The sequence below is a fragment of the Crocodylus siamensis genome, chromosome 2 (assembly GCF_052110815.1).
Source record: "Crocodylus siamensis isolate JL-2025a chromosome 2, ASM5211081v1, whole genome shotgun sequence".
NCBI lineage: Eukaryota > Metazoa > Chordata > Crocodylia > Crocodylidae > Crocodylus > Crocodylus siamensis.
The window spans coordinates 281,837,823-281,856,108 of NC_143396.1; the positions used below are offsets into that span (position 1 = coordinate 281,837,823).

The 18,286-nt window shown below is 47.7% G+C and overlaps 1 protein-coding gene across 3 annotated transcripts in view; it reads right to left on the reverse strand.

Annotated features, from left to right (window-relative positions):
- SYNE2 (spectrin repeat containing nuclear envelope protein 2) overlaps nt 1-18,286 on the reverse strand; it is a 280,784-nt gene that overhangs the window by 219,512 nt on the left and 42,986 nt on the right. For all 3 annotated transcript variants that reach the window (XM_090034211.1, XM_090034213.1, XM_090034212.1), the window contains exons 3-7: nt 4,641-4,702; nt 1,827-1,922; nt 1,480-1,557; nt 1,291-1,383; nt 533-714 (exon numbers count right to left, since the gene is read on the reverse strand). In XM_090034211.1, coding sequence (XP_089890337.1) covers nt 533-714; nt 1,291-1,383; nt 1,480-1,557; nt 1,827-1,922; nt 4,641-4,702 — 511 coding nt within the window. The remainder of the gene's footprint in view (nt 1-532; nt 715-1,290; nt 1,384-1,479; nt 1,558-1,826; nt 1,923-4,640; nt 4,703-18,286) is intronic.

The following is an 18,286-nucleotide window of genomic DNA, read 5'->3' on the forward strand; positions in this document are numbered from 1 at the left end:
TGACTGACTGCAGTGGGTAAGCCAAGTACAAGCATAAATCTTGGTGGGATGAAAGCCTGAGTCATCCTAAACATAGAAGTCCTTAGCTCACGTGGCTCCTTCTTCTGGCTCTTGAAGTCCTCTGGAGGGAACACACATGAGCTGGGATGCTCATTATTTCTAGACACTTTTTTTTTTGTTAGACAAATTGTTGGATGATTTCTCTGTTTCTCAGAAAACCAGTAAATGTCAATCCAACAGGATTAAAATGGGCAAATCATGCAGACACTGTACTAAGAACATCACACTGAGAACTGGGTCAACCGATAAAACAGAAAGCCAGACAGCCAACTCACATCTCTGTGTTTCATTAGCAGAATTAGCTCCTAATACTTATAGTAAAAAGTCTTTTGTAAAAATGTTCAGACTTCAAATTAAAACCAAAGTTCTGTTCAAACTGGTTGGCCACATCGCCTACGGGCTGAACCGATCGTCCCTTCTTTTACACCTCATCACCTCTGAGCCTCTTTTATACCTCGCGTATGAGCCTTACATTGAACACTGCTCCTTTGCCCACAGCAGAAGGGCCTTCTTTGCAGATATCTTCCACCGTTTCTTCACTTTAGCACTTCTTTTAGGCGGTGGGCTTGCAGTTGCAGATGAGTCACCGACACTCGAAGAATCAAGAGAGGGCTGATTGTAACTACAAGCAAACGTGCAGGCAAGTTCTTCGATCTACCAGAGATGGAGAATGTAACCTTAATTTCAGTGAAAATACCAGCTGCAGAGACCCCTTAGTAATAAGATGGGATTTAAGGATGGCTGAGGTAGCAGTCTATCACAAAACCTTGTCCTCAGTTCCTTACATCTTTGCTAAATTTGACATTTGAGCGGAAATGTTCCGTATCTAGTGTCTGCCTTAAACAGTTTGGTCCTAAGCTACTTAGGGCCATGTGGACATACACAACTCCCATGGAAAAAACAGAAACCATGCACACATTTGCGGACAGAATTTAGGAGGTTTTTGATAGTCATTAAAAATATTGAGCTACATCATGCTGCTTTCAATCCTATTTTGCTCAGGCTCGTAAAATTAATTGAGTAACTATTTTAGAAGATGCAGCTATGAGATACAAATAAAGTGTGTTTGAGACCTTACTCATCTGAGCCAACATTTTAGGGTTTACAGCAAAACAACCTTACAGATTGTGTTGATGTGTAACTCACTTCATGTAATGACCATAGAATTCTACAACTTTTTATCCTCTTTTCCTCTGCTAAAATACTTTATTGCATCACAGAACTACTTACATGAAAATGCGATATGATTGTCCATATTAGGCCAAGCACAATGGAAGGTTTTCCTTCAATAATGTCAGCAACATGAATATTTATGAGCTTGACCTGGAAAAGAAGAGGTTCATTGTTTAAATAAAGGAAAATGTTCCAAAAGCCAAACTGACTTTAATTGGGAATTTGAAAGTTATCTTTAATACTTACTGATTTGTTCTTTAAAAATGCCAAGGCATTTTCTATGTTGCTTCTGCACTGGAAGGTGTTAAATCCTTTCTCCCGTGGCTATAAAGTAAAAAGAACATATTACATCACTAGCTGCAATGATCTGTTTTATTTTATGTTGTCATTGTCCTGGAAAGATTTATGTTTGGTCCTCTGTGCATTTGTAAAGTTTTCTTTGACTTCTAGGATGCACTTCCAGGATCGAGGCACTTATGAGTATTCCTGTCAACTACAGTGCAACTGCTAACACACTTAAGACTTAAACACAGGCATAAACCTTTGCAGGAGTTTGATCAAGGTGGGGCAGAAGGGGTATTATTTTATCTTACCAATTGTTGACCTGAAAGTACTTCCAACAGGTCCAAGAGCACATGTCCTTGCTTGATGTCTGTATATAGGTCTGAGATTACAGAAGAAGGTACACGCTGCAAAATAATGTGTTGGATACTAGTCACACAATATTTTATCATTTTGAAATCACCATTTTACAAAGGATCATTCATTGCTTCACTTCCTGGTTTCTTTAACAAAATCTACTTGTTTGCCTTTTTAAATTCAATTTACCATTTTTATTAGTTTCAATAGACTGTATTAAATGGATTCCTTTTCAAGTGTAGGGCCCCAGGTCTAGCAAGTAATCCTATTCGGAAAGTGTGTACAGGTGTGCTTAATTTTAAGTAAATACAGCCAATTAATTTGGGACACACGCTTAAACGATTACAGTACTTGAAAAAGAGTGAACTTAAGCATTGGTTTAGTGCTTTTCTGTGCTACAGCCAAGATTATGTTTCCAGCTACCCCCTTAGGAGAGTATAATACAGCTCCGATGCAAATTTTCCAGTAACTAATTTTGAAAAAAGATGAAAATAAAGAAGAACAATTAGTTGAATGTTCTCACTTTTCACCAATGAACCTGATGGTCTTCACCTTTTTCCTAAAGGTAAGAGTCTATTCTCTTACAGGTTGAATGATCTCCTCCAAAGGACTAGGTTTGTCAGGGGACGGGGATGCAGTGGACAAAGAGAACCTAGGACCAGAGAGCCAAGAGCCATGTGCTGGATCAGCCCAGGTAAGCACTAAGGTAGGCACTAAGGGGACCAATAGACATCAGGACGGGGGGGACCAAGGGTACCCATTGCGGGGCTTAACTGTCTCTACACTAATGCTAGGCGCATGGGGAACAAGCAGAAGGAACTTGCACTCCTGCTTGCAAGCAACAAGTTTGAGCTGGTTGGGCTAACTGAAACCTGGTGGGAACCTACTCACGACTGGGCGGTAGGCACTGAAGGTTATAGGTTGTACAGACAGGGTAGAGTGGGAAAAAAAGGGTGGGGGGATGTTGCGCTCTATGTTAAGGAGCAATATACATCTTCTATAATCAAGATGGGCTCAGAGGAGGGCCAAACTGAGGTACTGTGGGTTAAATCCTCCAATTTCTCTAGGCCATTCTGAATCCCGGCCCTACCCTCCAGGGTATCTACTACTCCCTCCAGCTTGGTGTCATCTGCTCACTTGCTGAGGGTGCTCTCTATACCATCTTCCAGGTCACTGATGAAGACACTGAACAAAACTGGCCCTAGGACTGACCCCTGCGCCATTCTGCTTGATACCACCTGCCAACTAGACATCAAGCCATTGATTACTACCCTCTGAGCCTATGGTCCAGCCAGTTTTCTATCCACCTTACAGTCCATTCATCCAGCTTGTACTTCCTTAATTTGCCCCCAAAATGTTGTGGTAGACCATATCAAAAGCTTTGCTAAAATCAAGGTGGCCTCCCTGCATCCACAAAGTACATAAATCCATGACTCTGATCCTACTCTGTATTTGTTTGCAAATTAGTTTGCTTTGTTCATTCGGATCCATTCTGAGCAACTTTCTTATTCCCATTTGTGACCAAGTTGCATTTTTGGCACTTACATACGGGTAGCAGTTTTATACCCCTACACATACATAGATGACAATAAATGCGCATACCTGACTACAAGTTCCAGAAACAAAATAGAGGAGGAGAGGCCACCAATGTTTTAGTTCCAATAACTGAGTGGCAAAGGCACTCCATGGGAAATTAGTACTGTCTAAACAGATGCTGGGGGGGGGCCGGTTTTAATTAGAGCAGCTCCCAGACAGCCGCTCTAATTAAAATTGCACACCTTCATGTTTAGTAAGCCCCTCTGTGTTTCAAAATGGCCACAGGACGCTTTATCTAAAGCTCATTCAACAAGGTTTAGATGAAGTGTCCCCACAGCCGTTCTGAAATATGTGGGGGCTTAATACACATGACGGTGAGGCGACACTGGAGCACTCTAATTAGAACACGGAGCAGACTCGATTGATCGAGTCTGCTCCAACACATTCTGATTAGGAAGTGAACAAGCACGGTCTATAGGCACCCTAGACACCCAGGTTCAAGGCTTTCCCTCACCCAGAAGGATTTGAATGTACCTTACTAACACAGCATTTCAACCACCATGCCACAATATTACAAATGACCCAGGCCCCTTTGCAACACTCCTGTTGAAGCTGAGCCACTGTCCCTCACATTTAATAGTCCCTGGAATAAAAGGATGCACGGCAGTGCAGAATTTTCTGCCTCGCTGGGAACAAGTTTCCAGAAAAGAATCCAGGCCCCCTCCCTTGTCAGGAGAGATCTCAGTGGTCTACACATCCTCTTTGCCTTGCTCTTCTCTTCCCAGCCTCACATAACTCCTTTTCATGGCTGCTGAGAGACCTGTGCTTCAAAAGGGGCATCAGAGAACAGTCTGGATAGTGCCTGACCTGTGGTGGTCAGAGTGCTGTACAAGGAAATGACTGGGATATAATTTCAAAGCCCCTTCAGACAAGATGTGGGGAAGGCTAGTACCTGGGTCTTGGACCCTTCAGAGATGTGCCCTAACCACTCACCTACTGGAGGTAAACCATGGGAAAGCTGCACTCCTCCTAAGCATATCACCTCTAGTCATTATTTTGAACTGCCTACATTTCCAGGCCTTAGAGGCCAGTATGCATCCATAAGGGGCATGCACACATAGCCACTGGAAATGGAATCCACAAATGTCACTTACGGGATTAAAACAGCACCACTTAGGTGACCAAGAGGAAACAGAATACCACCCTCAGTCCCCCACAAATCATCTTCTTACCTTAGCCAATTGTGAATTTATCCAGGTGGTGAACGTTTTCTTCTGTGTGTTTTCCTGTTCCACTGTGAAAAAAGAAAAATCACATAGTAAGAAAAACAACAGCTTCTTCCAAAGAGAATTGTGGAATCTATCTTAAGTCTACATTCTGTTTTCAGAAGTGTCCTCCATTTTTAATGTTATTTTAACATTGTTTTCTGGCATCGTACCCTTTGCTGATATTTTCCTCCTCTTAGACTTGATGGCTGCTTAGCCTCCCTGCTGCACAGAGCTCTCCAAAGAAGACGACTGCTTGCACAGGATGTCACTGGGGCTCTGAGTGGGAACAGAGTCCATCCACATGCAGAACCTTAGTTCTTGGAGATATTTTTTTAAAGCACGGCAAAGGCAAATACAGGGTGAACAAACATAGGGGATGAATCTAAAAGGGTTCAACCAATTGAAAACAGGTAAGCGATGGGGGACAGGGCATTGCTGAGACTAGGGGGTCAGTGGGCACAACCGTTGGAGGCCTTAAATGCCTCTACACGAATGCTCGAAGTATGGGGAAGAAGCAGGAGGAACTCGCCCTCCTCCTAGCTGTCACCAGCCCTGACATAGTGGGGATCACAGAAACGTGGTGGGACTCATCGCATGACTGGGCGGTGAGTGTCAAGGGCTATAGGCTGTACAGGAAGGACAGGATAGGAAGGAAAGGTGGAGGAGTAGCACTCTACATCAAGGAGGAATATACTTCCTCGTTAATTAGCAAGGGGGTAGAGGGGGGGCACTCTGAGGTGCTCTGGGTTAGAGTAAAAGGCAGTCCAGGGGAGAGAGACTTAACGGTGGGAGTCTACTATAGACCTCCCAACCAGGGAGAAGAGCTCGACCAGGAATTCTTAGGTCAGCTTACAGAGGCAGTGAGGGCTAAGGATGTGGTCATCATGGGGGACCTGAACTTCCCAGACATCTGCTGGGAGGAGCAGTCAGCCAAGTCTGATCGCTCACGTCGGTTCTTAGCCAGAGTGCAGGACCTCCATCTAACCCAGGAGGTGCACAGTCCCACCAGGGGAGACGCCTTGTTGGACCTGGTGCTGGCCACGGGTGATGACCTGGTGAGGGGGCTGCGGGTGATGGGCCACCTGGGAGACAGTGATCATCGCTTGCTGGAATTCACCATCCAGCGTAAGGTGGCAAAGGGCTGCAGCAAGGCAACAGCCCTAGACTTTAGGAGGGCTGACTTCAACAAGCTAAGGAGGATCGTTGGGGAAGCGCTGAGGACCCAGAGGGGAAGGGAATCGGATGTCGAAGGTGAGTGGTTGCTCCTTAAGGAGACGATCCTCCATGCCCAAAGGGAGGTAATCCCAACAAGGGTCAAAGGGAGCAGGAGGGCACATAAACCCCCATGGCTCACTAAGAGCATCCGGGAATGTCTCCTTGCTAAAAGGGAGGCATATACCCAATGGAGAGATGGGGTCATCACCAAGAAGGACTATGTTACAGTTGCCCGAGGATGTAGGGGGGCAGTCAGGAGGGCCAAGGCAGAGTTGGAGATAGGACTAGCTTCCCGGATTAAGGACAATAAGAAGTCCTTCTTCAAATACATAGGGGGTAAAAAGAGGGTCCCGGGTAATGTGGGGCCCCTGCAGGACACGATGGGCAACTTAGTCATCACGCCAGATGACAAAGCTAACATATTTAACGATTTCTTTGCCTCTGTCTTCCTAAGTAGGGACCAGTTCAGCCACCTCCCTGCTGGGCCCCCCTCGGGCCCCGAGAGAGACACGCCTGGGCCAAGGGTTAGCAAGGAGTTAGTTAGGGTACTTCTGGAAAGGCTGGACGTGTTCAAGTCCGCTGGTCCGGACGATCTTCACCCTAGGGTTCTACAGGAACTGGCCGAGGTCATTGCGGGACCCCTGGCACGGCTCTATGAGCACTCCTGGTGCTCTGGCGAGGTGCCGGAGGACTGGAAGAGGGCCAATGTGGTCCCTATCTTCAAAAAGGGAAAAAAAGAGGACCCGGGAAATTACAGGCCAGTTAGTCTTACCTCAATCCCGGGTAAGCTCTTTGAAAAAATTATCCTGGCACACATCCAGGAGGGCCTTGCGGGGGAATGCATGCTCAGGGGCAACCAACATGGGTTCATCAGTGGCAGGTCTTGTCAGACCAACCTGGTGGCCTTTTACGATCAGGTCACCAAATCATTAGACGCAGGGGTTGCTGTGGATGTAGTCTTTTTGGACTTCCGGAAGGCTTTCGACACTGTCTCTCACCCTGTCCTCATCAAAAAGCTGGGAGACTGTGGTGTCGATGCCCACACGGTCAAATGGGTCGCCAACTGGTTGAAGGGCCGCACCCAGAGGGTGGTAGTGGATGGGTTCTTCTCGACCTGGAAGGATGTGGGCAGTGGGGTTCCGCAGGGCTCGGTCCTCGGGCCCGCACTGTTCAACATCTTCATCAGTGACTTGGATGACGGGGTAGAAAGCACCCTGTTCAAGTTTGCTGATGACACTAAGATGTGGGGGGATGTGGGTGCACTAGAAGGGTGCAATAGGCTACAAGCTGACCTTGACAGGTTGCAACGGTGGGCGGATGAGAATAGGATGGGGTTTAACACTGATAAGTGCAAGGTGTTGCACATGGGGAGGAAGAACCGGCACCACACTTACAGGTTGGGGAACTCCCCTCTTGCCAGCACGGAGACGGAAAAGGATCTTGGAGTCGTCATTGACTCCACGATGAACATGGGCCGGCAGTGTGGGGAGGCAGTCAAGAAGGCCAACCGTACCCTGTCATGCATCCACAGATGCATCTCGAGCAGGTCCAGGGAGGTGATCCTCCCCCTCTATGCGGCACTGGTCAGGCCGCAGCTGGAGTACTGCGTCCAGTTCTGGGCGCCACACTTCAAGAGGGACGTGGACAATATGGAAAGAGTTCAGAGGAGGGCCACTCGTATGATCAGGGGTCAGCAGGGCAGGCCTTATGAGGAGAGGCTACGGGACCTGAACCTGTTTAGCCTCTACAAGAGAAGGTTAAGGGGGGACCTTGTGGCCTGCTACAAACTGGTCAGGGGGGATCAGCAGGTATTGGGGGAGTCCCTGTTCCCCCGTGCACTGCCAGGAGTGACCAGGAATAACGGTCACAAACTGGCGGAGGGTAAGTTTAGATTAGATATTAGGAGGCGCTACTTCACAGTCAGGGCGGCTAGGGCCTGGAACCAGCTTCCAGGGGAAGTGGTGCAGGCTCCTAGCCTGGGGATTTTTAAAAGGAAGTTAGATGAGCAACTTGCCGGGGTCATCTGACCCCGGTGCTCTTTCCTGCTAAGGCAGGGGGTCGGACTAGATGATCTACCTAGGTCCCTTCCGACTCTAGCTACTATGAAACTATGAAACTAATTTCTATGCCTCTCTGAAAAAAGACTTAAGGCTACTATCAGCATAAACACTAGAAGTCCTAACAACACAACATTTGAGAAGGTAAAATGGATCAAAAGTAAAAGTCTCAAAAGCATCAGAGCCATGGAGAAACCTACTTTGTACACCAGGTACCTCCCATTCATGCATTGCAACTGCTAAAAATTGGAAACTGGCCACAGAAAGTTAAAGACACAAGCGTAGGTGCCTGGGCTCCCTTTATAGTCATCAGGCACCTCCAAAGGTTGATTCAGAAAGCCCAGAGTTAGTCAACAGGGACGACTGAACATAGGGGTGTTTCTTGAGTGCTGCCTTTTCTTGGAGCCCAAGTACCTCGCTCATGGTTGCATATAGGCACCTTTATTCATGTAGGACTCTAAATACAGTCTGGAGGGCAGCTGCCTACTTGCCATGATGTCAGTGATGGTTCCCAGCTTGGGTCTAGCATCCTAGTCATTAGAGCACTCAGGCAGTGGGAGACCTGGGCTCCAGGTGCTCCCCAGCCTGAGGGGCTTCAAACTCCTCTCTCTAACTAGCCATGAAAATCTCCTAAGAGTCATAGGGTAAGAAGGACACCAAGCAAGCCAGAGCTGGCATTTGTACTTTTATTATTCCCTACATGTAGCAACCCCCGTCGCCTGTAAACTTGATCAAGAGGTTCTCTCTTCCTGCATGCAAGTCATTAATAAAAATGTTATGACAGATTACTGTTGGACCTATTTGAAATGCCTTGCTATTCCGACATTGATGCATTTATAGTTACTCCCCGATTGTATTATTCAACGAATTATAGATCCGCCTGATTAATTTTCTCTTACCCACATTTCTCCAGTTAACTTAGGAGAATGTCTCTAGGGACTGTGGCAAAAGCTTTACTGAAGTCCACGTATATTATGTACACTACGTTCTCCTCATCTATCAAACTAGCTACCCGATCAAAGCAGAAAATAAAGTTGGTTGTTGATTTGTCCTTAAGGCAGGAGTGGCCAGCCTGCGGCAAGTGGCATGGGCAGCTTCTGCATTTGGTATGCAGCAGATTGGGGAGGGGACAGTTAGCACAGCAGCAGGTAGGGCAGGAGGCAGAAAGCAGAGCAGAAGATCAGGCAGGGAGCACAGGGCAGCATGCACAGCATGCAGCAGAGGAGGAGATGGGGCAGGGAGTACAAAGCAAAGCAGCAGATTGGGGAGAGGAAGGGGATCAGAGTGGCACCCTGGGAGAGTGCACATCCCCTCCCCCACCCAGGGGTTTATAAACTGTTTTATAATTTGCTCCAGCAGCTTCCCAGGTACATAAATCATGCCAAGTCTATAATTTCCCAGGTCCTCCTTTTTAGCGAAGGGCAGTTTGTTAGCTCTTTTCCAGTCTCTAGGTCTTTGCCTGTCTTCCATGACTGCAAATACTGTCACCAGTGGCTTCGAGAGTTCCTTAGCCTATTCTTTCAGCACCCTGGGATGAACTGCAACCTCTCCAGGGTCGGGCAGGCACCTACCCTGGAGGGATCTTCAAAAGGATACTGGATGCACACCTTGCTGGGTTATTTGACCCCAGCAGTCTTTCCTGCCCAGAGCAGGGGGGCTGGACCCAATGATCTCCTGAGGTCCCTTCCAGCCCTAAACTTCCATGAATCTGTGAAGTCTGTCAAGCCCTGCCAACTTAACCCTATTCTAATATGTCAGAAATGCATTCTTATCGATCTTGGATGTGCTCTAGTTATTATGATCCTCAGCCCTTTGCTTTCTTTGCTTATATTAATTTTGTTACGTGTCTAGTTGAAGTGTATTTTTTGTGTAAAGACTGATGCAAAATAGTCATTGGGCACTGGCTTTCCTGCATTTTCTATTAACCGTGCACCCTGACAAGTAAGCACTGGATCCTGGCTACACAGACTGCAAAGCAGAACAGAACTACAACGCTGTGCATGTACCACCACATAGGTCCTAAAATTAGGTGCAGAAAGTCTTTGCTTGTTGCTGGAGGAGGAATTGCAGCCCAATGGCCTAGTGATAAAAGCGTTTGGACAGGGAGTGCAAGATATGTCCTATCGCAAGAGACTGTGGACCGGTCTGCATCACTACCAAACAATATGCTTTAACCAGCAGGCCATGAACTAAACACTGTCTAAAGTACGCTCCAGCCTCCACTTCAAGCTGGCTCACTAGGCAATCACACAAGAAAGGTATATGGGTACAGGAAACAAGCCATAAAGGAGCAGGATTGGGGCTCAATGAGGGAACTGCTAGGCTGACAAGATGAAGGTCTAGTCCCACCTACTGCCTTAAAGTGAGTAGGAGCTCCCTTAGTGCTTTTAATTCACTGAATATTAGATTCAAAGTGAAAAAATGCTGTTGAGAGCTCTCATGTGCAGGGCAGAATCTGCCCTCCACTTAGCTTGCTTCTGCATATCTTTCCCCCTAGATGTGCAGTGGACCAGTCTCACGATGAGGGCTGGGAGGCAAGCTAGGGACTGTCAAGCTGCTCACTGGTGGTTAGAGCACTTTGCTGGGACACAGATTCCAAATCTCCTCTGGGCAAGGGGCTGCTCCATTCTGGGTCTCCTGTTTGCTGGCCCAGTGCCCGAATCTTTGGATTAAAAGGGAGAATGGCCCTCCTCCTTCCAGTTAGTACACATACACCCAGGCAATCCTATAGCACCACGGGTGAAAACGGAATCCAAACTGTGAAGAAGTACCCAAAATTGCAGCTATGTAGCTGCATAAGGGTGAATAGGATATGGCCTCAAGTCCCACTGATTCCAAAATATGAAGTCTGGGATGCGTCTTGACAATTTTCCTGACTCTGAAAACTGGTTTGTAAAAATGCCATTTCACAAGCTTTGTCTTCAGCCCAGGAAGTTAAACACAGCGGTCACTAAGTCGAATATATTACTCTGTCCTCTTTTTTCTAAGGTTAATATAGCTCAATTAAGCAGTTACCAGTAACAGACTGGGTTAAGAAATGTTTTAAGCCCACAGAACTAAAAGCAAAGTACTTAACTGCTTCTCATGACACAGCGAGAACAGTTCTCCAAGGCTGAAGGATAATGGAGATGAAGCAAAGGGAACGCTTGTCTAGCTCCCAAGAGATTATTTATATACAATGTCTGGAAAATGTTGAGTCCAGCAGGGATTGTGCATGGATACAAAAGCATGATTGGTGGGATTGGACTTTATGGTAAAATTCCCTGAAGAAATATGCAAAGCAATCGTGGTGCTGACGGACTGGATAAGCAGGATTCTTGTCGGGCCACAAAACCCAGGTATCAGGCAGAATACTATTTCTCTTTGTGCACTGAAATGACACTTTCTACTGCTTACTCACAGGTTGCAACTCTATTTCCGATGCAGAAGGGATGAATAAGCAGGCATATGTAGACTGAGCATGTACAGCAAGTTGCACACCAACCGGGCAGGTATACAGCTTCTTACATATGCCTGTTGTGGATGCATACATCCAAGCCATGAAAGTGGAGGCGGCCAGACCCCATGACTAATGGGTGTTAGATGCCAGATCTTCTCCTGCTTTAGCTGACTGGATAGGACATTTGCCCAGGAAGTCAATTACTCAGCTTTTAGGTCCTGTCCTCCTCCCCCCACCCACCCAGAGGGGATTTGAACCCCTCTCTCACACTGACCGGCACAGTTAGCTACCTACCACACCATACATTAGACAGTATTCAGAAAATTACTCCAGAGGTCCTTCTGAAACCAGCTCCCGGGGAGCCAAGAGAAGGAGATATGTGGGACAACAGGGAAACTAGTGGATATGCGGCTCAGCAAGGTGCTGGCTGGTGCAGAAAGAAAGGGCCCTAGGTTCTAGCCTGAGCCCTTGCTTCCAGTCCGGCAGAAACTTCCCCATTGCACTGCTTTTCATCCACATGTATCCAGTCACTATTAAATATAAGGTGCAGAAGCTCAACTTCAAAAGTTGCACCACAGAGCATCCTGGATACCGCCGGACCTGTAACATGGTGGTTACAGCACTGTTCTGAGACGTGGATTAATATCTGTATTAGTTAAATGAAAAAATTAAATGAAGATCATCTCCTTTTCATGTGCCAATAAAATTGATGCAATGCAGTATGGTTTGTTTCTTCCATCCCCTTTTCCCTTGTTAAACAAAGAACCAAGGTTAAGCAACACATGAATCACTTTTTTTTGTTACTCTTGCGATCAGCCCCAGCAGTTCCAGAACTAAAAGATCTTTCTGGCTGAGATGTCCTTGCCATTGTTCTAGCACCATTTCGGGTCACTATCTTTCACATGTTTTTGTTAATTGCAACTTAATATGAATGCCTGCTGCCTTGATCTTCTTTCTCACGAACCGTTCCCTGCCTGACATCTTTTGTCCTCTCAGATGCCATCCCTCCGAGTCTTAGTGCTAAGCCAACCGCTAAAGCAAACATGTGTCACTGCCGCAGCAGGCTCCCAAACAATGTAGTTCCTCCATAATCATCCTTTTCAAGTGGGGTTTTAAAAAATGACTCTTGGTAGCACGTGTGACCTGAGACTCATTCTTTTCCCCTGCAAGTCACCTTTATTCTCTGAGCGTGTTATTTACACTGGCACCTCTGCTTCACTCACACAACAACGATGTTATGGCGAGCGCGTTGCTACCGAAATATTGGACTTGGCTTCTTAAAGGCAGAACGAAACAAGAAGCAGTGGCACTCCAGAAACTGTAAGGAACTGCCTGAGAGGAAGCCAACCATCTCCCTTTCCTTCCCTCTCCCTCTCCTTCCTTGTTCCTTTTTGATCAAACTCCAAAAACATCAGATACCTTTTAAAGCTTGTGTTGTTACACAACAACATTTTGTACCTAATGTGAACAACCAGAGAATATTATTGACTTAGACATTGAATTCCCCCCCAGATGCTCTCATGGGCCTTCTACTGATGTCGCTGGACTGACCCCAAAGGCAGAATACGATCCATACTGATTTTATTTATCTCAGTTTCTCTGGTGTCTCTTCCAGGTTCAAGGCACAGACCTTACTTGACTCAGACTTGCTTACATCTTTCTTCTTCCCTGAAGAAGAGGAAATTCTTCCTAGACCTGCCCCACTTTCTACATCCTGCCCGGCCAAAACCATGGGCATCTGAGGCCCAGTCACTGGAGATGTGCAGTGATCCGCCTAGAAAACAGATTTAAGTGGCGTGGCCACTTTCTGAAGTATATGGAACACATCCTTCTCCCTTGGTCCTAAGCAGTGTGCTCGCTCATGAGATATCTAGAAATAAGTATTGTTATCTAATGTCTGCAATGGTGCATTTGTAACAGACTGAAAAAATCACTGGGGAGCTCTTGCTTTACCAGCTGCTTGGGGGCTGTGCAGCTTACCAATGCAGGGGGAGGAGAAGGCTGAAGTGGATGTGCCCCTCCTTCCCAATACCCCTTACTTCAACCCAACTGGAAATGGATCTATATAAAGAAGAGAAAGGGCTCATGACCTATTAAACATTTTGACTGATTGATTCTCTGTGTAAAGGGTGATACTAACTCAGATGAGGGGGGCATTATGGTAAACGTACTACACTGCTGCCTTAGCGCAGGAATGAGGGAATACAAGCAAGCAGACTGGCCTGCCTGGTGGAGTCCTTTGTAGCTCCCCTGCCCCACGAAGACCGTGCTTGCTTCAGGGCTTTAGAAACTGTGTTTTCATAGAAGTGCCGGAGGTACAATACACATCAGGTCACAGGAAAGTAGGACTAGAATTGACCTCGCAAGAGCACCTAGTCCAGCCCCTTGCTGAAGCCAGGATCATCCTTGACTAAACCATGCCACCCAAGTGTCCATCTTGCTTATGAGGTGAAGAGGGGCAGCAGGATCCCATCCCCAGGCTGACAGAGAGGTTGCAAGAAGACTGTTTGTCTGTGGTCTAACTTGGGAGCGGTAAATTCCAAAGCTCCCACACCTACATCACCCCTCACACCCTTTGCCCACATCTGCAGAAAGGTGGTAGAGACGGCTGCATGTTGGAGCGGTTCCCCTCATAAAAGGGGCAAGAAGAACAAACAATGGCCTAGCAGGATTGGCCAGGTCCAGTCTACAGTCACTGCGGTGCCCCAAGCACAGCTCCAGTCTGGTTAATGCTCCTACAGGCTCCCTCGTCTCATGATGAGATAGAAGATGGCACACTGGGTCTGCAAGAGGAAGGGTGCAAAGAAAGAAGGAAGAAAGGTGAGAGGCAAATGTGTGGGCCTAGCTACCACCCGAGGGGAGGGATTACCTAGAAATGAGGCACTCAGGCTCAAGGTGGTAGCCAGATTGCAGAAATGAGAATTCTGGCAGAGGGGATCGTATGCAATGAAATATTTCCTTCTAACTCAAACCCTGCCAGCTACGGAGATCTGGACATAATCCAAAAGAGATTACTGGGGTCTGTTCACTGGGCACTCTAAGCCTAACACAGACTTGCCCAGCAATGCAAGTCCTTTGCAGGTCTAAGTGGATGAAAGATTTTAAAACCATAAGCCCTCTAGGAGAAGCTTTATCTCCTACTCATAAAAAGGAAACCCCAATTACAAGAGAGTGGCAAATACTTTATTATGGAATGCAAACATACAAATTCCAGCAAATGGCTCCAGAAGTAGATCCGCAATTTTGAAAGAGGGGTGCAGGAGCAGCGGCCGGTACTGCAGGGATGGCTGCACCCCTTGCTCCCAGCCTCTGTCCCCTGCTGGAGTAGGCAGACCACACCACGGGAGCACCACTGGGCCTTTTTTTTTTTTAAGAGCCCAAAGCAGGTAAGAATTCTCCACTTCTCTGCTCAGAGTAGGGTTGCCAACCCTCCAGGATTGCCCTGGAGTCTCCAGGAATTAGAGATAAATCTCCAGGAGACTGCTGAGAGTCACCCAGGGGATAAATGATAGGGCATTCATTAAAATAAATATTAAGTGTTGAATCTGATTATACAGTTGTCCAGTAAGTCTTTAAAATGTAATAGTAATGTGCAATTGCATTCCTGATGCGAAGTCATTAATGTCATTACATCATGTGATGAAACCTCCCGGAATAGATTCAAACAGAGTTGGCAACCCTAGTTCAGAGGCCCAGCTCCTCCCCTCCCTTTCCCCCACCTGCCACTGTCTCCACTATCCCAAGAGCTCCAGAGCCATTTCAGCCAGGCAGTCTGGGGGCTGGGATCAGCTCGCGACAGCAGCAGTGGCAGCTGCAGCAGGCAGGTTCCCTGCACCTCCTTCCAGGCTGGCAGGGAACACAGGAGGGAGACCAGTGCGGGGGGGACCCACCCTCCTGCCATTGCTTCTGCTGTCCAGGGCCAAGCCCAGCCCCTGTGCAGCCCAGCTGGAGTGGGACCGTGACACTGGCAGGTGAGGGAGGAGAGGGGAGGTGACATGCCTCTGAGCAAGGAGTGGGAAAGGTGGGAATTTTTACCCTCTTTGGGGACTTTAAGAAGTCTTCAAATGTTGCTCTTGCTGTGTGGTCAGAAAGGGGGGTGGGTGCAGTTGCATCACTGCACCCCCTTCGGATCCACTCCTGCATGGCTCCAATCCTGTAGGGAGATTCATTAGCCAACCCTCTGGACCTCTGCAAAGCCCCAATAACTTTGAGTAAAGGACTGCACAGGCAAAGGTATCTGCACAGGATTAGCACAAAGGAAAACACATAGTTAATTCTGGTTCTCACTGCTAAGTTACCTATCAAAGCCTTAATACTAAACCTGTCTGGAAAAAGAGTTATAGTCTATTCATATTCTGTAAATAATTCTTTCCATGGTGCAGCTAAACACCCTCTCGCTGGTTCTCCATGACTTCCTGTGCTCTGTATCTATTTGCTGTAATAGTATTGCCCTGACTCCATTTCAGCAAAGTATGAACCATCTCCCATTCTCTTCGCTTGCTGTATCATTGAAAGCTTGCAAAAACTGACAAAGGGTGAGGAGAGGGGGAGGAAGAAGACAAATTTAAAAAAAAATTGCAATCAGAAATGTATCAGTTTTACTGCTCTGGAAAAAAAATTTAAAAAGTCTCCCCCCAGCATTAAAAGCCAATCTTAATGACAACTATTTCAGCTGTGAAGTAAACACAATGAAAACATTAGTTTCAAGTAAGCACATGAGCAGACCACACCCCGTTGCCATATCCATGTCTGTGTAACTATTACGGTCCTCTGCCAAGTGGGAGCTACTATTGGCTTCAACAACAGGCAGGGCTGGTATTTCTAGCATTTGGAAAGCAGTGTAAAACAACAACAAAACACTTTGCCTGAAGCCAGCAGGCCCATCTCTGTCCTCACCCATTTCTAATTCAAGCTGATAAAGCCCAGAGTGCTGGTGCTGGTCCAGAGAACAGAATCCAGCTTCTGTGGCTGGGTATGAAAGCTGCTCAGAAAGGTAAAATCCTCTAAAGTTGCATTTGACTGTAAGTGAATCCATCCTCTTGCTTCTGCTTTTAATGGACGAGAGTGTTATACAATATGAGCCTGATTCTGCGTGTGTTTGCTCTTGTGAGTGATCCTCACTCAGGCAGGCAGCCAGGCATACTTCATCTACAGCTCCCATGTACCAGCGTCAGACACTCTCCCTCCCCAGGCAGGATAGCTCAGCTAAACTTACATCCCCTCCCCTGCTCTGCTCTTCCCCCACTTCCTCCCATGGAAAACACCTATAATAGAGATGAAAATATTGTTTTAAAAATATCCATTTAACCTCCATTAATTATATCACTTAAAAGGTTAACCGATAATTCATACCCAGTTTACTGATCTCCGAACAGCCCCAGCCCCTTACACCTTCACCGTGAATCTGTTCCTGTGCACTGCAGGCCCCAGGCCGCTGACGAGGAGCCATGGGCAGGGGGTGGCAGGTGCAGCTGAGCCACTATGGGTGCTGCCCAGCTGCAGAGCCACAGCTTCCCCTCGCCCCCATGGGCAGGGGCTGGGGCTGTGAACCTCTCCTGTGCCCAGATCCCACTGCCAAGAGGAGGAGCAAGGGAGGGGCATGCCAAACCCCCCACCAGGGTCAGGCGCGGCCCTTCTCATTGCAGCAGCAAGACTCCCACCCCTGCAGTGGTGGAGCCAGGCAGAGCTATGGGTTCCCTGAGCCTCCTGCTGCGCTTGTGCCACTGCGGCCCAAACCTGCAAGGCTCGTCCATGCTGCCAGACCGGGCCCTCCCCAGCTCGCCCTGGGGAAAGGGGGGGGTCTAGTCCCAGTGGGGTGACCAGCAGCAGGCACACAGCATCCTCCCCCGTCCTGCCCATGGTGCTGGCGCTGCACAGGGCTTGGTCCAGACTTAAGGCAGGGCAAAGCACACAGCTGGCTCGGCCCAAGGAGGCACCACAGCAGATGGAGCAGGTGGCACCAGGTCTGAGGGATCACTATGGTGAGCAGCCCCAGGGGTACCTGAGGGGCAGCGGTGTAGCAGGGGTCCTGGAGGGAGCATCAGGGCTGCAACAGCAGCCTCCCAGCGTGCCGCTGCCTCTCAACAGTGCCTCGGGGCTGCGCTCGCCATGCGAGCAGCCAGTGGTAGACCCACTGTGGAGCCAAGAGTCTTGCTCTCGCAGCAGAAGGCCCCACCTGATCTTGATGGGGGGCCCAGCACCCCCTTCCCTCCCTGTGGCAGTGGGATCCAAGCACAGGAGATGTCTGCAGCCCCAGTCCCAGCGCCTGCTGCCCCCTGCTCACGGCTCCCCCCCAGTGGCCTGGGACCCACACAGTGCCAGAAGCACAGTCAAGACATAAGGGGCTGGGGCCACTCCTGCCAGAGGTCACAAAACAGTAAGCGGTAAATGGTATAAATATAATTGTCAATTAACCATTTAACCATTTACATCCCTACTATACAAGTGGTTTATTCCCACATAAGCATCAAGACTGCTACTGTGGCCAGATATCATAAGAACTATGTGTAAGCGGGTATGGGGAGGTTTTGCTCCCTCCTGTAGCCATCTGGCATTGCATAAAGGCAGAGCAGTTTGGTTTATTTCACTGACCCAGGAAAAAAAAACACAAACCAGCATAAATCGATAAACAGTAGCAGAATAATAGCCAGTGGCTCTCAGGGTGACAGGATAACATTCAGATCAGTTCCCATGCACAGCAAACAGGCCATGGAAAACACTTCCTGCTGTAGACATATTTCTGCAAGAGAGGCAGATGTTTCTTTCTCCATTTTCTTGGAAAGTGTGCTTTCCCCTCCCTCTTTCATTGCTCTGAGGTTTTAATGATTTAGCAAAGCTCTAATTCTTGCATGTATCCTGTGGTTAATTAGAAAAAGATTTTGATTTCTAGGAGGATGAAT